General features: G+C 48.1%; 1 protein-coding gene across 1 annotated transcript; it reads right to left on the bottom strand.

The window, feature by feature from the left end:
• Positions 1 to 1,060: 1,060 nt before the first annotated feature.
• LOC120681560 (E3 ubiquitin-protein ligase RNF14-like) lies at positions 1,061 to 5,588 on the bottom strand. Its single transcript, XM_039963083.1, has 7 exons — positions 5,021 to 5,588; positions 4,366 to 4,440; positions 3,758 to 4,286; positions 2,927 to 3,312; positions 2,301 to 2,515; positions 2,059 to 2,218; positions 1,061 to 1,415 (listed from the first exon to the last, which is right to left on the bottom strand). Exons 1-7 carry the CDS (start codon positions 5,432 to 5,434, stop codon positions 1,284 to 1,286), a joined length of 1,911 nt encoding a protein of 636 aa, XP_039819017.1. The 5' UTR covers positions 5,435 to 5,588; the 3' UTR covers positions 1,061 to 1,283.
• Positions 5,589 to 19,823: the final 14,235 nt, after the last annotated feature.

The raw sequence follows: 19,823 nt of genomic DNA, 5'->3' as shown, positions 1-19,823 counted from the left end.
TTCTACTAGAAAACTGCGCGGCTTGGCCGCTTATGGCCATCGTCGTTAGATCTTCTTTTTTCTGTTTTTTTTCTTTTTCTCCTTTGTAGTTAGGTACATCAGTATGAATAATGGTAGCTGAATTGTTCTTTGTGCAATATATTAGAGTTTTTTTCGTGTTATTTGGAAATTATCATTTACCGATGATTGTATATGTTAACCGCAGATTTACCATTTTGCTATCTATATATTTCGAAGGTTGAACTGTCTCTTTTTTTATTGTTTGAGTAATTTTTTTAGCTTTGAGATATACTCCTTCCGTTCCAAATTATAAGTCGCTTTAACTTTTTTTTGGTTCATCCATTTAGTTATGTATCTAGATACAATAGTTATGTATCTAGATACAATAATATGTCTACAAACATAACTAGATACAATAATATGTCTAGATACATAACTAAATGGATGAACCAAAAAAGTCAAAGCGACTTATAATTTGGAATGGACGGAATATGTATTTTGTTCTTTTGGCTATGTTTGTTGTGGGTAAAGAATGGGAGGCAAAAATATATAGTGAAATCTTTGTACTAAAACATGCTTCATTTTGGTTCGACTGCATAGATCTTTTCGTGAGGATTCCAAAACGATTTGATTTTCTATTTTACGATTTTCTTGTGATTTACTATGCAATTTCTAAGTTAATAGATGCTCAAGTAGATAAAGGAAACCAGCTTCAGGCTGAATTCGGCCCACTAAGGCCCACTGAACTTGGCAGGCAGGCCCATGTGAAGGCGTGGACGGCGGGTACTATTTGTGCAAAGATCGAGAGTTTTTTTATAAAAAATCCTGAGAGAGGAGGATGGACTGCGGGTTCTATTTTGCCAGAGTTCAAGAGTTTTTTTTGCAAAATGACGGGACTTGTTTGATCTGGGCCGTCCGTCCGGCCGATCGAACGGCCGAGGACAGCCAGTGACGTGGCCACACTGGTTGCCCTCCTTTTGGTGTGTGAATCGTTTATAGAGATTGGTTTTCGTTCAATCAGCGTCTTGCTTATACATAGTATTCTCAAAACTTCACCATGTAGAGAATGAACGAATGGCACATGTTTGTGTTTGCGAATATAAACCATGGAGCTACTGTGGATACAATGACATTAAAGACTTGAAAACATGCTCTCTTGAAAAAAAATGGATTCAACGGAGTAAAGTACATCCTGGGACAGGTATATGTGTACACGCACATAACTTCTGATAATTTGCTGGTGTGACAGTGATGGTATTGAACCACATATGAAAAACCCTCATTCAGGGATCAGCCGTATGTTGCTTGCAACCTTTGGGACCGTAGTGCTGTGCCGGCTTTGGGACAGGCTTATGGCACAGGGCACAAAAATGCTTCTGGCATGCCCAGCAGAACAGGTGGTTGTTGTTTCCAACCTGCAAAGTTACCAAAGCAAATACATAAGAGGTAATGCAAAGGAACTGGTTAATTCCAGTTCAAAAAAATTGCAATACAGTATTAGAAGTCCACGAGGAAAATCTAGGAAGGGTTAGCCCAGCTTGTCTTAGCTTGAACCAAAAAAACAAAATGGCCAGGAGATCAGCAGCAGTTTTACTTTATAAAATAAACGGGAGGAATATTAAAATTTAATCATGGTCATCCTCGTTATTGAAATTATTCTCAATTGAACTTGGAAAACCATTAAAAAAATTCACAACTAAAAGGTCAAATCATGAATCAAAACATATATCGGTAAAAATCCTGTATGGCAAAGCAGTTTGAAAAGCATGGACCTCAAGAGCCAACACTTTCTTTGTGTTAGAGGTGGGGTAGCCTTGTCTTAGTGGTCAGGTCATCTTTCTTAGTGTAAAAGATGCATTTATAATCATTATACTCTAGAGGGTTTGTGTGTTAGTATGTATCCTTGTATGACACTCTTCTCCTATTAATACAATGATACACAGCTCTCCTGCATGTTCGAGGAAAAAAACACTTTCTTTGTGTCTTTATGCAAAGATACACGGCTGGATTCAGCCCATCATATATACTATTCCTCAGTACCCTTTAATAGCTATTTACCTTTGGAGATGGTTGACGGCATGTAGGACAAGGATGAACTTGACCATGCAGTGCATGCATTTCAGCATGTGCCTGTGCAACAACTTGGCGCCGTACCCTTTGGTTCATCTGCATTTCCCATCTGTCCAGTTCCTCCTGAGGAAAAAGCACGCAAGAACCTCTGCACACAAAAATAAGATTGTTTTTTGTTGTCAATCCACAGTGTAGAACATGATGTAGTTATTACTAAAAAGATAACTCACTTGAAATGCTCATATCCAGTTATCGCACGGTTGCATTGATAACAGAAGTACTCCCCACAGTTCTCACAATGCATCTTATTGCATCCTTCTGTCTTAGATATGGCCATCTTGCATCTTGGGCACAGTTTTGCATCCTTCATAATTTCCTTCAGGCTGCGTAGTTCTTCAAGAATTCTCATCTGATCTCCTTGCACTTGCCCAGATTGTTGGCGTTTCTGTATAAAAATAAAGTTAAGATTCCCAACAATATCATGAAACATAGGACTGAGCAGAGAGCGCAACCAAAATGGCCCCTCACATTAATCAACATCTCCCCAGGAAGTATAAATTAAGGCATCACTATCATCTACAGGTACATCTTGTTGCTGGTCACAATATATGAAGGAAGCTAGCCATAAATCATTGTGAATACACTATGATCACAAAATGTAACCACCACCGTAATCCTTCCTAATGATGGTTTTTCTACTTAAAATACTGAGAACAAAAGGAATAAACATCATGACACCAGAACGCAGTCCATTGGATCCAAGCATATGGTATACCATTTTCAAGTAGTTTTCATTCTTTATGTTTTGAGATATAATATTACCGCAAAAATGGTACAGGAAATGAATTTCTCATACCTCCAAGATAAGGAGTCTTTCTTCTGGAGACATACATTGCTCCCCAATATGACGGCGGTTTCTACAGAGAGTGCAGAAGCTGAATAAACAACTTGAACACACTGCTTCATTGCCTACATCCTCCAAGCAAGCAGTTTGGCATCTTGGACAATAGACAACATCACTCATGGCATCAAGGGTTCTTTGAAGCAGTAATCCCTCCCAACGTTCAAATTCATCCTCTCCAAGCAGCCTTTTCAATATATTAGGAGGAACAGCACCTTCACATTTTGTATTAGGACATAGCAACTTCACAACATTTCCTTCCTTAACATTCATTTTGCAGTATATTTGCATGCATTTCCAGCAAAAGAAATGATGACACGGAAGTTTGATGAAATCGACACCTGATGAGATAGCAAATTAGATAAAGAAATAGAAACAGCATTAATTCAGATAATGATGGTTAAAAGAAATGGATGTAGAACATATCCAAGTTGGACACAGATGATGAAGCCTTCACTATGCTTTTAAATATATACAAACAAGTGCAGCCTGAAAGGTACTTTTTTTTTCAGGACTATTTCACCAAGAAATCAGAATACGGTCTATTCCTACCTGTAATGAAAATGTAATAAAATGCTACGACTTCAGTACAGTAGTGATCTCTATAAAAAGAAATGCTCAGGGATTAAACTGAATGTAGAGTGGCAACGCGATAATATCTAGACAAATAGTTTCATACTACCCCAGGACAAATACACCTTTAATGGTAAGTAAAACACAGCACATGGCTTCCACAGCAGAGGACTGCAAACAATACTGCAGAAACAACAATGGTGAAAGAATTACCAGGACACTCGCTGAAACAAATCATGCAGTCATGGATAGCATGTAAGAAAGCTTCATGATGCTTATTGTCATTGTATCTCATCATCCTTGGAATTATAACATCTGGTGAAGCATTATCTAGACAAGCACGCTTATCTGCATCACATGTTACATCATTCTTGCCCAATACTATCTCATTACCAAACCCTAAGTGAGAAAGGGTAGAACTTTGAAGCCACTGCACCCATTGATATGTTACTTCCATCCCCTGTTGCTCTTCCCAAAGCATATCAAGCATCCGACATAATGACGAAATCATCCCTTTATCAAGCCAATATGTGGAGATAGTGAAAATGGGAGCCTGGTGACTTGGGTAAGATGCAGGCAGGAGAAATGTTAGCAGGATTGGAGGCAAATGCTCAACTCTAAACTTGTAAACAAGGTCATCAGTATCAGCATCAGACGTGGCCCCATATTTTAATTTTCCGTCACCATAATTGAGCCTTGTTGATACATCTATAGCATCTGGAATCTCAATGTGAACATGGACCTGTAATTAAATTTGCAAATTACAAACTTACTCCTACTATACAAAGAATATGACCTGAAACTGAATTAAAGGATTGTACCTGGAAACACCGCTGGCCTCCCTTTCTGTCCAAAATTACTATAGCATCCCCAAAAATGGCTTCAAGGGCACAGAGCTGAGCAATGGATTCAAATTTTATCAGATTAAAATAAGCAACTATCACAGGACTAATTGTTGAAGATAAAAACAATTGCAAAATCATAATTAGCAGTATCTAAATACTCTATTCTGGTAGTACTATATGGCTTCTTGTTGTACATAGTCAATCATACTTGGAATTTGGAAAGACCTTCCACGGATGAAAGGCATAAACCCGAAAAACTTATTTCAGTAATAAGCATTTACTAGATTGGCATGCAAATGTATGCCAGGGATGCTTGTTGTGACATGCATTTCTTCTCTCATATTATGCTATGTTTAATCGCGCCCAAATTTGCTATGAGCCCATGACAGTTCATTTGAATGAATGATTTTATAAGCCTATGCCAGTTACTAAATAGAGACGTACAAGAACAGTCGACCATCAGTTGGTCACCATATAATCAGTAAAGCAGGAAGCGAAACTCTTGAAGTTCAGGTTTTTTGTTTGCGAGTAAGTTCAGTTAATCATTAACAATGACAAAAACATGCTAAGCAATGCTTCTCGAGCTAATGCCAGTCCTGAATAAACACACGCAGAAAGAACAAAGGATAACCTCGTCCTCCTGCCTCTGATCATTGGCGCGCACCTCCTCCTCAGTCAACGCCACCTCCTCCCCACCAGCCTCCGCAAGCTCGTGCAGCTTCCTCACAGCCTCCTGCTCCAGGCTCCCGCCCGCCTCAGACCTTCCAGAGGACGATGCCTCCACCGGCGGCGGCTGAGACGGCGGGGGTGCCTCGGGTTCGGTCACGGGAGGCGGCGGCGGCGGCGGATCACCGTCAGAAGCGGGGTCGAGATGGAGGCGCTCCAGGGCCTCGGCCGCGGTGGGGGCGGCCTGGGGTAGCTCGGCGGTGGGGGCGGCGGGGTTTGGGGGGCCGGCCTTGACGGGAAGCCTCGGCGCCGCCGCCGCCGCTGGGCCAACGGGGCCTTGCGTGGCCACGCCCCTCGCCCTGGACGTCTTCCGAGGCATCTCGCGGTGGCGGCCGGCCGGTAAGGCTGTGTGACGGATTCGAGCTGCGAGGTGTTTGTGTGGAGCTTTGCGGCGGCCGCGGCGGCGAGGCGCGCCCGCGTGAGCAGTGAGGTGTGGTTCCGCCGCTCCGACACGAGAGACACGGTCTCCGAGACACGAATCTCCGCGCGACCGATTTGGAAGATCGTTCGCTCGGGTAACGGCGTTCCGTTGCGCGCTAGCAACAACGGAAATTTGGTTGGCCATGGCTACTCCCTCCGTAAAAAAAAAAACAATCTCACTTCCTTAGGAGTCAGAATTAAATTCAGTAAAATTTATATAAAAATTTACTAACATTTATATCTTTAAATAGATTTAGGATAAGAGTATATTGTATAATTAATCTAATAGTACTTATTTTATAATATAATATTAATACTATTTTGTATAAATTTGATTAAATTTAAAATTATTTGATTTCTTGGAAAGCAAGATTTGTATTTGATGAAACATGTCATGACATGAGCATAGAGCACCTATCCAATGCGTTCGGATTTTTCATCAAGTCAGAGCAACTCCAACTCCTGCTCTGCATTTATTTGGATGGCAATAGGTCGGGTATAATGCGTGCAAAAAATTTACCTGCCTGACAGCATAACTAAAATTTCCAACTGTACCCATACTCGCTACATGTTTTGGGCGAAAAATCTTACCCGTACTCATACCCGCTAGGTACCCTCCGGGTATCGGGTAACGATCAAGTAATATAGTTCAGAAACTATTTGGTTTTCTGGGCCTTAGGAACGGTAACAGGAACTACTCGGGAAGTGGACATGTACACGTACAGAAAGATGGGAATCATAAGAGTGAAAGTTGGGATATTAGACAAGAGTCAGTTACCCCTCACTACTGACCTGGTGTTTGGCACAGAAGGCTATCATATCACTTATACATTAGAAGATGATTCGTTTGAGCCAGTTGTAGCTCCAGCTGAAGATGTTGACCACATGGATCAGGATGATTTTGGGGCAGGGAATGGTGGTTCTGAGAATTCCGACAGGGAGACAGCAGCCAAGAAAATGAAAAGTGACAGCAAAACAGATACCTCACCACCACAAGCTAGGAACACTGGTCCTACAACTATGCAGCATTTTATCGCTGTAACACCTTTGGGGGGAAATCGCCCATATCCAGGGTTCAAACCGATAGTGTTGATGAATGGTACTGATAAGTTGCCTCAGATCACAGTGACCAAACCTAAGATGGGTTTTGCTTCGGATCTTGGACGCACAACTAGTAAGTATCATCCTTTTTTTTCCCCTCCAATTCTGGTGATGTTTCCTCGGATATGCAGTCTCATTTTCCCTGTTCTCATAAAGATATTGTGCAAACAATGAGTGCAGCTGAAGGGTCAGTAGTAAAGGCACCTGACCACCAGCAGCAGTCTGCGGAGGCCGGCATGGATACATGTAGGGGTGAATTGGTCAGGGAGTCAGCCGCATGCTGTACCACCTTCTGTCCTTTCGACATGCCCTGACAGTGAGTCAATCTCGATCTTGCAAACGACAAATATTTGTTTTGATGATCTGAATAAGACATCACTTGATTTATTTGCAGCAGACTTGCATGATCATACTCAAAGAGAGACAACATCTCTTGTTACAAAGGAGTGTATGTCGGCACAACTTCCACAAACAGAGTCTGGACAGTCGGATGCCACAGATAACTAAGGATGGCAACGGGTCGGGTTCGGTTCGGGTGGAGTGTCTGGGCACCCAAAACCGAAACCCGAACCCGCCCCGAACTCCATTTCGGGTTAAAATTCACCCCCAAAACCGAAACCCGCGGATACCCGAAACCCGACGGATAATCCAAAATCCGATTTTTTTTACAAAGGATAAGGTTGCTCGCTCCACGAAGCTCCTCCGCACGACCGCACCTGCGTGCGGGGCGTGGCCGGCTTCTGCAACTCCGCCAGCCATGCGGGGGCTGGGTGCGGGGCAGGCCTGCCGCAGGCGGCTCCCGGGGCCGGCCGACATGCGCGTGGGGGTGGGGCGGCCGGAGCTCGCGCGAGCAGGCGGCGACTTCGGCGAGACGGGGCGGGCGGCACCAGCGAGAGCCGATGGCGGGGCTGGGCGAGGAGGGGCAGGGCCGGTGGCGCCGGCGAGCAGGCAGCGAGGCGGGGCGGGGTGGGCGGCGCCGATGGGAGCCGGCGGCAGGGCTGGGCGAGGAGGGGCAGGGCCGGTGGCGCCGGCGAGCAGGCAGCGAGGCGGGGCGGGGTGGGCGGCGCCGACGGGAGCCGGCGGCAGGGCTGGGCGAGGAGGGGCAGGGCCGGTGGCGCCGGCGAGCAGGCAGCGAGGCGGGGCGGGGTGGGCGGCGCCGACGGGAGCCGGCGGCAGCCGGCGAGCAGGCAGCGAGGCGGGGCGGGGCGGGCGGTGCTCGCGGCAGCCGGCGAGGCGGGGCGGGGCCGGCGGCGCTCGCGGCAGCCGGCGAGCGGGCGGGGCCGGCGGCGCTCGCGGCAGCCGGCGAGCGGGCGGGTCCGGCGGGCGGGGGGCGCCGATGAGCTGGCGGGGCATGGGTGGCCAGATACGGTGGCGTGCTTGAAGGAGGCAGCTCGAGGATGAGGGTGAGGTGGAGAGGATAAGATTCCAAGTATATATTGCTAGGGTTGCTAGATGGGCCCTTACTGGGCTGAAGATTTCGGGCCCCAAATGGAGCTCCGCGGGTTATTTCTGGGATCCGCCCCAAACCCGAAGGATTTTGTGTACCGAACCCGCAAATCCGCGGGTCTAAACTAAAAACCGAACCCGAAACCCGCAAACCCGAAACCCGCGGATACCCGCCCCGAACCCGACCCACTGCCATCCATACAGATAACTCCATCACAGAAGTTTCACCTTTGTTGACAGTGGTACCTAGTCAAGAGGCGCCTAGTCAGACCGTGACATCAACTGGATTCATGACGCCAGTTACTAAAGTCTCAGGTACGGTCTTGACTGCTTCAGAAAGTGGGTCTGTCTATATGGAGGGAAAACATCGCAGTGCGAGAGCTAATCTTCCGAATACTGCTGATGGAATCCCTGCAGCGGACGAGTTGATGATGGAGAGAGCTATGAGGCGTACTGCATAACGAAACTTGGATGGCCCGATAATGCATCAACACAGGGGTTCGGCTCCACCCACTCCGACACATTTCTCTGCGGGTAAGTCTTCCCGAGATACTCGTATTACAAAGTTAAATTCTATTGGTATATCTTTGGAAAATAATGCCAATGAGATTAGTGTGTCATATAATGCTCTTAAACGAATTGAGGTAGATAGGTTCTCGTTTCGACCTAAGCTAAAGGGTGATGCACGGGCTAGTACTGAACCTAACCCTTTTGATCTAAGTGATGGGGGAAGATCATGAGACAGACAATGATCTTCTTTCCCGCTTGGTCAAAGATTTAACGGAAGTAGATTTAGATGACCTGGACCTGGACATAAGGATTTGTGACCTAAAGGTATCTGACCGCAAAACTAAGTCATCGTCCAAAAAAGACAAGGTGCGCAGAAAGCACCACAAACGAAATAAAAGTGTTTCCTCATGAAAGGCATATTCTGGAATAGCAGAGGTCTCTCGGACTTGCCTAAATACCGATATATTTCTGATGCCATTAGGGATAATAAGCTCGACTTCGTCGCTGTGATGGAGACTGGGAAACAAGATATGTCTAGAGCAAATCTTAATCGCCTCTCTGGAGGTGCGGATTTTGTCTGGCATTGTCTCCCACCCAGAGGGCGGTCGAGGGGGGGGGGTATACTTCTTGGTATAAATGCAATTGCTCATGATGTGTCCTTAATTGTGGAAGGGGAATTTTTTATTAAATTCCATCTCTGTAATAAAAATGATGACTTCAAATGGATTTTAATGGCAGTCTATGGACCGGCACAGGATGACTTCTGTCGGAACTTGTACGTACATGCCAGCAGAACCCATTGCCAACTCTAATAGGGGGCGACTTTAACATCATGAGACATAGCAAAGAGAAGAATAAAGTTAACTTTAACCCTCGTTGGCCTTTCCTTTTCAACGCTGTCATAGATAGTTTCGATCTTCGTGAGATTGAGTTGACAGGTAGACAATTCACCTGGGCAAATTCTCTTACCGATCCAACTTATGAAAAACTTGACAGAGCACTGATGACATCGGAATGGGAATTCAAATACCCGATGGTCACGGTCCATGCACTGGATAGAGGGGTATCTGATCATGCTCCTCTCTTATTGGACACTGGGGATCCATCTTTCACAGGGACCGCTAAACAGTTCAAAATGGAACTCAGTTGGATAACCCACAATAAGTTCAAAGAGCGCGTCATCAAAATTTGGAATAAACCGGTGCGTGGACATAACTCAGTGCAACGTTGGAATAGGAAAATGGGAGCACTCAGAAAACACCTGCGAGGATGGGCTCACCATCACCATGGGGTGTATAAAGCTCAAAAGGAGCAGCTCCAATCTGTTGTAACAAATTTTGACACTATGGCTGAAACTAGAACACTCTCGGATGGAGAAAGGGAAACTCTAGAATCGGCTCGTGATGATTTGATTAAGCTCCTCAGGGAAGAGGAGCTCAGGTTCTATCAACGGGCAAAAGCCACTGATGTCCTTCTGGGAGATAACAACACTAGATACTTCCAGATGGTTGCCAATGGCAAGCATTGCAAGAAGCGTATCTTTTCTTTGGAACATGAAGGGGGGAAATTGAAGGGCAGCAAAACCTTAAAGGTTATATCACACAGTTCTACAAGGAGCTCTTCGGTCCTGCGGAGGAAAATCTTTTTTCCTTGTGTGATAGGACAGATGACATTCCCCAAGTAAGTTCGACTGAAAATGAATTCCTCATGGCTCCATTCACAGAACAGGAGATTCGGGATGCCATTTTCAGTATGGAACATAACAAGGCGCTTGGCCCAGATGGCTTCACAGCGGAGTTCTACCAGCATTTTTGGGATGTCATCAAAGGAGACCTAATGTCAATGTTCCAGGACTTACATCAAGGTGACTTTTCTATATTCAGCCTAAACTTTGGTGTCATCACGTTACTGCCCAAAACCCAAGAAGCCAGCAAAATTCAGCAATACCGACCTATTTGCTTACTCAATGTAAGTTTCAAGATCTTCACAAAGGTGGCAACCTCCCGAATTAATTCGGTGGCCGACCATCTTATCAGCCCAACACAGACTGCCTTTATGCGAGGTCGAAACATTCTAGAGGGAGTGGTAATACTTCATGAAATCATACACGAACTCCATCGCAAAAACCAGAACAGGGTTATCTTTAAGATAGATTTCGAAAAGGCTTATGACAAGGTGAGGTGGGATTTTTTATTGCAAACACTCCAGATGAAAGGATTTTCACCCAAATGGATTGGGTGGATTAAGTCCTTCGTATCGGGAGGTAGCGTAGCGGTAAATGTAAACGATGAGGTGGGTCCTTACTTTCAAACAAGAAAAGGATTTCACCAAGGCGACCCACTGTCACCTATTTTGTTCAATATAGTAGCCGACATGCTCACACTTTTTATCAACAGAGCCAAAGCAGACAATCAACTGGGAGGAGTTGTACCTCATCTAATTGAGGGGGTCTCTCTATCTTACAGTATGCTGACGATACAATCCTCTTTTTAGAACACAGTCTGGAGTATGCTCAGAATCTTAGGACAATTCTTTGTGCCTTTGAACAACCATCGGGGTTGAAAATAAACTTCCATAAGAGCGAAATTTATTGCTTTGGGGAAGCTAAGAATATGGAAAATGAGTACATGGAACTATTTGGATGCAATATGGGAACCTTCCCAATACGGTAATTAGGAATCCCGGTTCATTACCGGAGGTTATCAAATAACGATTGGCTGAGGGTACAAGAGAGATTTGAAAAACGCCTCAGTAGTTGGAAAGGAAAAAACCTTTCAACTGGATGTCGTTTAACGTTAATCAATTCGGTCCTTAGCAGCCTACCCATGTACATGATGTCCTTCTTTGAGATACCAAAGGGTGTTCGTAAAAAGTTAGACTATTTCCGTTCCAGATTCTTTTGGCAAAGCGATGAGCACAAGAGAAAATATCGCTTAGCAAAGTGGTATATCCTGTATCAACCGAAAGAACAAGGAGGACTAGCGATACATAATCTTGAATTAAAGAATATAGCGCTGCTAAGCAAATGGCTGTATCGACTGTTGACGACGGAAGGTACTTGGCAACAGATCATTAAAAATAAGTATCTAGGGAGTAAACCCATTGTCCAAGCTCAATGGAAGAGTGGTGATTCTCATTTCTGGGCTAGCCTGATGAAAGTTAAAAATGACTTTCTAAAGTTCGGCTCTTTCACCATCAAAGATGGGCCTCAAATAAGATTCTGGGAAGATGTATGGCTAGGAAACAGATCTCTACGTGAACAATATCCTCAGCTCTATAATATCACTCGGAAAAAACAAGACACAGTTGCTGATGTACTCAGCACACTTATACCCAATATATCCTGGCGTAGAGACTTAATTGGCAACAAACTTGTGATGTGGAACAACCTTGTTTCACGTCTTGCAACTGTTGAACTAAGTCAAGAGGAGGAGGATGAGTTCCGATGGAAGTTTGACCGGTCAGGTGTTTTTTCTATAAAATCACATTACTTAGGTCTAATTAACCAGAATACTCTCAACTTAAATAAGGCTTTATGGAAAATAAAAATCCCTCTCAAGATAAAAATCTTTCTCTGGTACCTTAGGCGTGGAGTTGTATTAACAAAAGATAATTTAGCTAAACGAAACTGGCACGGAAATCAACAGTGTTGTTTCTGTCATGAGAATGAAATGATACAACATCTGTTTTTTTTTACTGTCGGTTTACAAGGCTGGTGTGGGCTACTATTTATGCGGCATGGGGTCTCCCACAGCCTCGCGATGTATAAGTATGTTTGGAAATTGGACTATTGGTGTACCTAAAGAGTATAAACAATTAGTCCGTGTGGGCGCGGCAGCCTTGTGTTGGTCTATTTGGCGCTGCAGAAACTCTGTGATTTTTTATAACAAACAACCATCATTTTTCCAGGTGATTTACTTTACAACACACTGGCTACGCACGTGGGCTATCCTTCAGCCGTCTACCTCACAGGACGTCCTTGTAGCGGCGTCTCATTTTTTTGGAGCAGGTAGCCAAGGATTTTTTTGCCCGGGCACATGGGTGGCAGTCTTGTCTTAGGATTGACATTCATTAGTTTGTCCGATTTTGTAAGACTTTTGTAGGTTGTGTGCTTTTCGGCAGAGGTCGGAAAAATTTCAAAACGATGTATCACTTTGAAATTAATAAAGTTCCCTTAAAAAAAGGTAATATAGTTCATATCAATGAGTAAAACAACAATTTGACTACCACAATAGCATTTAATCAATAAATATAGTTTAATGTTTACAATCAGTACTCCATTAGATTTCTAACAACTATTTTCAAAGTTCACAAAGATTATAGCCAAATAAACATTTCAATACGAGTATTTAATACTGCCCAGGCACACACAAACCAAATAAATAGAGCAGCGGTAGAACTCGAGGAGGACAGGCGGTGGCCGCAGAACCGTGCGGTTTCGAGGGGTGCAGGGGTCAACGTTGGCTTCGCGGTCACCGATTGCGGCCTCACGAGCATCGGCGTCGGCCGTCGGGGCCTCGGGGGCTCGCGCGGGGCGCAGTCGCAGGCATCGACGTCGGCCTCGCGGGCGCCGATTGCGGCCGCGGGCAGACCGTCGGGTCGCGAGCTTGCGGCCTCGCAGGCTCCTGGGCACGGTAAGGAGCGCGGCGGCGACGACGTGGAGCAGCGTGGTCGGGGCGGGCGTCGAACGGAACGATGAGAAAAAGGAGAAAAAGGATGACTTGAATATGGATAGCTAAAAGACTTGCGGAGGCCGAGGCCACGGCGCCCCCGATCGCCTTCAAGGCCGTCCCGCTCCAGTCCCTGCGGCCGCCCGTAGAGGTGAGGCTGCCTTCTGCTGCCTTGCTCTGCCCTGATTGGAGCGAGTGGATCCATTGCTGGGGATCTGCTCGTCGGGATCCATTGCCGGCGCTGCCCTGCACATACGGGAACGGGAAGAGATGGAGGTTGAAGACAACCTGACAAGCGAGGCTCGTGTAGAAGTGAGAGGAGTTTAGATGGACCTAACTAGACCACTGCTTGCCGAGGCTCGTGTGGAAGTGAGAGGAATTTAGATGGACCTAACTGGACCACTGCTTGCCGAGGCTCGTGTGGAAGTGAGAGGAATTTAGATGGACCTAACTGGACCACTACTTGCACATTGGGCCAGCAGGGTGGAGAGAACTGAGCTTATGGAATTTATAGAGTGGAGCTCTCCAAACATAATAAAAAAAGATTCATGGAGTGGAGCAGGTTTTTTGGAGTGGAGTGCTCCCAAACAAGCCTAAAACTAGCGGCATTTCACTGCTGAGGTTTGGATCGTGGCCTAATTTAATGAAGAGTTAAATACATCGGCGGCTCTCGAACTTGTCCTCAGATACCACTTAGGTCCACAAACTTTCAAAATCGAAATCTTTCACCCCAAACTTGTTAAATTGTGTCACTTAGGTCCATAATCCTTCAAGGGATATGAATATATGCAAAAAAAGCTCTTGAATTTTATCATCTTCTATATCTACATCCTCTTCGTCTCTTTCACCTCTCTCGCAGCCGCCGGCCACTCCGGCCCCCGTGTCCCCAGCCTCCCGCTCTGGAGGTCGCTGACGCGCACCTCCACCGCGCTCCAGGAATAGCCAGAGGCGAGCAGTGCGCGGCGTCGGACGAGGCGCGGTGCAGGCCAGGGATGGTGTCCTGATCCACCCCGCTGCGTCGACGCCGCCGCGAGCGCTGCCCGGCTGCGCCTCCTTATGCTCGCCCATGGCCATCTCCTCCTCGTCCGGCTCCTCAAGCAGCTTGGCCTGCTTGGGCGACGGCTTCTCCCAAGCCGGCCATGGATGCGCCGCAGCCACCGGTTGTTCCTGCTGCGCCGATGGGCGGCGAGCCAAGGGCGAAGTGCCATGAGCTCCAGATGGCGGCGGCGGCCGCGGCGGCGGCCGCGAGCTCTAGTGGAAGGCGAGGAGGCAGGGGGCGGCGGCGAGCTCCACGCACTGGCAGAGGAAGCAGGGGAGGCGTGAGGAGAGAGAAAGAGAGAGAATGGGAGGGAGGTGGTTGTTAGAGTATATTAGGCAACTCCAGATATAGTAGTTTAGGATTGATGTAATCCCGTGATAGCCTTCCTTATCTCTAGGTGAGGTGTCTTGCCCTCCAAGCCTTGTACTCCTATATATACCGCCCAAGAGGCTCATTGCAATACTATCGATCACATTATACGCATCCTACCTTTCCTACATGGCATCAGACGCCTAGGTTACGAGATCCTAACCCTAGCCGCGCGCCGCCGCTTCCACTGCACCCGCGCGCCCCCGGGGAGATCGAGATTGATCTCCGCCGGGGGCAGCGCCCTCCTAGGATGTGCCACGGATCCCTCTGATCCGCGCCGCCGTCGTCGTCCACAAGCAGCAGGAGGGCTGACCTCTACCGTCGCCGTGGCCGCGTCGCTCGTCGGCATCGCCATGGCCCCGCCTTGGGCCGCCGCCGCCTCTGCGTCGTCGTTCCCGGCTTCCCCGCCCCTTCTGCGCCTCAGGCCAGCCCCTCCTCCCAGCGCCGCCGCCGCCGCACGACAGCGCGCGTGCGCGACTGCCGAGGGAGAGGAGCCCCTCCCAATGCCGCCGCACGGCCTGCGCACCGCGTGCGTGCGCGGCTGGAGGGGAGGAGCCAAGACCGCACCGTCGGGCGGACCGCAGCATCGTCGGTCGACGTCGCTGTCGGGCCGCCGCGTCGTGGGCTCCGCCCCACCGCCCTTTCCTCGCCGGCTACCTCTCCTGTGCCATCGGCCGCCGCCCTTCCTCCCCCAGCGCCGCCTCTGCTTCTCGAGAAGACGCGGCTCGGGGGCGGATCTTTGTAACAGCCATGGGAACAGCGTCGGGTCGTACTGTAGCAGACGGGGGACAGTGACGGGCCGGTACTGTAGCAACGGGGGTGCTGCAGCGCGTGTACTGTAGCCGAATTGGGACGGGCCTGATGTCGGTTACTGTAGCTTGAGTACTGTAGCTCGTCGGGTACTGTAGCGTCGCAACACTGTTCACCCGCGGGAATTGTCCCATACTGAAAACCGATTGAGAGCCAGACCAATTTAAATACCGAGTCACGGGAAGCTAATTAATTCCGGATCGATTCTTTTTGCGCGAAGCGAGGACGAAAGCGCAAGAGGATTAATTAGTAGGTGTGGTTTACTCAACTTGCAGAGTAGATCTTAGCCGTTATCCCGGGCCGGGTCGTTACAATCTTGGCCTGACGATCGGAGAAGAACCGCTCGGGTTTTCAAATCTCTTCTGTTTTCTCTGTCTTGTGTTGACCACGCGGGGAAGAGACAAGGAGGAAAGAGGAATTCGCTACGGCACCCGAGATTGTACCCGGAGGTCACCCTATTGCTGCTGTGTGTTTTTCTTAGGTTTTTTCCCGATTCGTTATCGGGTTTGTGTCGCCCTGCCGTTCGTCGCCGTTCATCGTCGACCCTCCCGAATGACGAGGTTGTTGCTGCGCCCTCCAGGCTGCAACAACGACATTCGTGATCAAGCCACCCTATCGGTGTCGTCGCCTTTTCAAGCGGTGGCGCCACTCGCTGCCGGTCTTCGTCAAGCAGGCGCTCGATCCTCCTCCGCGCCTCCAGCCTTTCTCGCGCGGACATCGCCGCCGATGTTCCTGAAGGAAGACGTCGTCGCCACCCCTGATCTGAGCGCGACACTTTCTGCAACCTGCGCCGTCGCCACCCCTGTCCTGAGCGAGACCTAAGTCGCAAACCGCGCCATCTACCATCGTCATCCGCCGCACCGTCCTGCTGCTATCTTCGGCAAGAAGCTGCTGAGTTTGTGTACTCGAGCACCTCGACGACGCTTCGACCCACGCCCCCTCCACGGCTTCGACCACGTCCACCTCGACTTCGGCTACTTCGGCACTAAAGGGCTATCATCTGCGTGAGTCTCCAGTCAAAGCTTTCGCACCGGCATTCCGACTGCAAGGGGGATACGTCTCCATTGTTCTCCAATCTGAACGTTCGTGTTGCTACCGCTACGACTGTGGGGGATGTTAGAGTATATTAGGCAACTCCGGATATGGTAGTTTAGGATTGATGTAATCCCGTGATAGCCTTCCTTATCTCTAGGTGAGGTGTCTTGCCCTCCAAGCCTTGTACTCCTATATATACCGCCCAAGAGGCTCATTGCAATACTATCAACCACATTATACGTGAAGCGTCCCTTCATAAGAGAGAACTTAAATGTGATACAAACATCAGTCCCAGGAGGCTGATGCCACATTTATTACATCAGATGGTTCATTACCGTACAAACCTCCGAGGAGGACACTCGATACAGATGATAATAATAAGTAACTAAGCTACAACATAACACCAGAGCGCGACCCACATGGGATCTAGCTCGGGTTCAGAGTACTGCGCCAGCGAAAATATCTCGAACAGGGCCGGTTCCACAAGCAAGGTTGGGTGTAGAACGATAACCCTACTCGGCGTCGTCTGGTACGAAGTCTGGGTCTTCTTCTGTAAAAAGTAAGAATGGGGTGAGTACAAACGTACTCAGCAAGTCCAACCACACCCACGGAGGGGGTTATATCAGAATAACATGCTCAGGTAAAACAAGGATAAGGTTACGGTTTAATTTGCAGAAAGCTAAATTTTATACAGGGGTTCGTTTAGCCGAAAACATTTCAGAAACCAGTTTTTTGTATTGAGTAACACGGAGTTCAAGTTTTAAACTGCTACCGGACTCCCCGTCCGTCGTAGCACACGGCACAACTGCCGGACACAATTCCAAAACAACTCACGCTAGCCCATCCCAAGGTAAACACTAGTTGTGAGACCACACCGTAACTCGCCCAGTACTGTGGGCACGGCTATTCGAATACATTCTTAACTCTGCAGAGGTGTGCAACTTTACCCACAAGTGGGGTACCACAACACGATCACCTTAGTGTCGGTGCAGATCCCAATAAAACCATTACCCACCTTAGCTAGACCTGACTAGCCATCACGGGATGCACCAAGGGGTCATCGACCTTTCACCTAGGTTTAACCGGGGCATAAGTCACTCGGGGCTTATCCCGTCTCCTTAGTCACCCGTTGCTCTCAGCTCTCCTGATGGCTATCAGACTAACTAGTGGGATTTATGCTAAGCCGTTGCCCATACAACGGTCGAGTGGTTTGCACGATAGTGGAGTTAGGTGAGATGTAACACCAACTCGGTCCTAAGGGGTGACAAGATGGATATCTTCCTTCCTTGCCCTGCCACACCGGCACGAGCACACCAAACGGCAAATCACACTGAAATGACATCCATCCCGTCTCGACTCATCTTTCGAAAATCCACTTTTATCCCTTCCCACACACACACACACACACACACACACACATTTTCTTTATAAAACAAGTTGTATAAAGTAGCAGGTCCTAAGCGTTCTAGTATCGATTAACGTCCAAGCAAAATCAGACATTAATCTAGGTGGTCAAGGAATGGTTATCATAAATCAAGGGGTGGCTATCCAACCGTGTTTTCATGCAAGCAAAACATATGCAATTTTGTAAAACAAGCCAATAGATTGTGTTTATAAAAACTAGGACAAAACATGCATCAAAGGGGCAGGATTGAACTTGTCGTCTTCGTAGCCTTCGGGGAGGTCTTGTCCTTCGGGTTCGGGGTCGCAGAACTGCTCCTCGTTTGCTTGCTCGCAGTACTGCTAGTCAACGGGCTCTCCTTCTTTCACACCGTTGTCTACGACGCACACAAACAAGCACTCAATCAAGACAAAGAAACAAAAGCTTTATCGCTGAGCTCATAATTAAGATATGGAGTTCGGAGTAATATTGCTAGATGATTTCCTAATGGCTTGGCCAAAACTACATTATGAGAGGCGTGGTAAAGTTTCGGGTCGATCGGAGATGTTTTGGCGCATGAAATGATAGGTCAGAGGGTTAAATAAGGGTCTAGGGACCTAATTGAAATTAATCTTGAGAAGGTAGGGGCCTGTTTGTAATTTTTGGAAACATCTGGGTTATTCTGGGAGGGTCAGGGGTCTTTTTGGGATTAAGTTTTTACTAGAGAGGGGTTTATTTGCGAACGTATTAAAGAGTGGAGGGTTTCCTTAACAAATAAAGGGGAGGCTAGGGGGTTTTGGGCAAAAAACCCTCTCTTCTTCCTCCCCCTCGCGCTGGGAAACATGGGAGGAGTAGGGGGGGCGCCCGCGGCTCTGGGATCCGACGTCCCAGGCCACGGCGGCGGCCGGAGAGGAGGGGGAAAGGGGCAACGGGGTGCAGGGGTTCGATTCCCCCTCTCACCTTGGCCTGAGGCGCGGCGAGGAGGCGGGGCAGCAGGAGCAGGCGGCGGCGGTGCTAGGCGGTTCTGGTGGCAGCGCTAGGGAGCTCGGAGAGAAGAGGCACGGGGTTGTGTAGCTCGGAGTAGGGGTCGTGGAGCTCGGGGGTGCTCCTCGGCCCCTTTTTATAGGCGGTCAAGGCGGTGGAGGTGGGAGCAGGGCGGTGGTGGCGGCCGGCGGGCACCGCGGGGCGCTTTAATGGTGTCCGGCAGCGTGTGCGGGGAGGAGAGAAGAAGGAGGGAAGGGGAGGGAAAGAAAAAGAAAAAGAGAAATGGAAAAAGAAAGAAAAAATAGGAAAAGGGAAACAGGAAAAGAAACAGGCGCGCGCCAGCGGGATTCGCGGTGGCCGCTGTGACAATGTCGCGTGCGCGTGCGGACGAGGCCACAGGAAAAAGGTCGGGGTCGGGAATCGGACGTTAGGAACGGAGAGAGGGATTCCGGGAAAGGGCTCGGGTTTTAAGAGTATTTTGAGCACAACGGTAAGAAGTTTTGCAAATAATTATTTTAGCGTGTGATTTGTTTTTGATGGATTTTCGGGATGTCACAATATGCATCCTACCTTTCCTACAGTGGTGTAGGAAGAAGACACAACTTTGGAGGTTTTTTTTTTTGCATATATTCATGCCACGTGGCACCATATCAAGGGTATGGAGCTAAATGGCACAACTTAAAAAGGTTAGGGTGTCAAATTTCGATTTTACGAATTCGTGGACTTAAGTGACACCTAGGGATAAATTCAAGGACTGCTAGTGTATTTAACTCTTCCATGAATATCCTTAGAGTCGCAGGCCACCGGGTTGCCGTGGCCGCGGCTTTCGCCGATGGCGGCCATGGACGTGGCGACGACCGCTCAGCAGCGGCTATGTCATCAGCGGCGTCGTTGGAGGCTGTGGTGGTCACGATTGGGTCTATGGTGGCGGAGCTACACTTGC

This window comes from Panicum virgatum, chromosome 7N (assembly GCF_016808335.1).
Source record: "Panicum virgatum strain AP13 chromosome 7N, P.virgatum_v5, whole genome shotgun sequence".
In the NCBI taxonomy this organism is placed as follows: domain Eukaryota; kingdom Viridiplantae; phylum Streptophyta; class Magnoliopsida; order Poales; family Poaceae; genus Panicum; species Panicum virgatum.
Note: the sequence above shows the minus strand (reverse complement) of the source record. Positions and strands in the feature narration are given on the sequence as shown.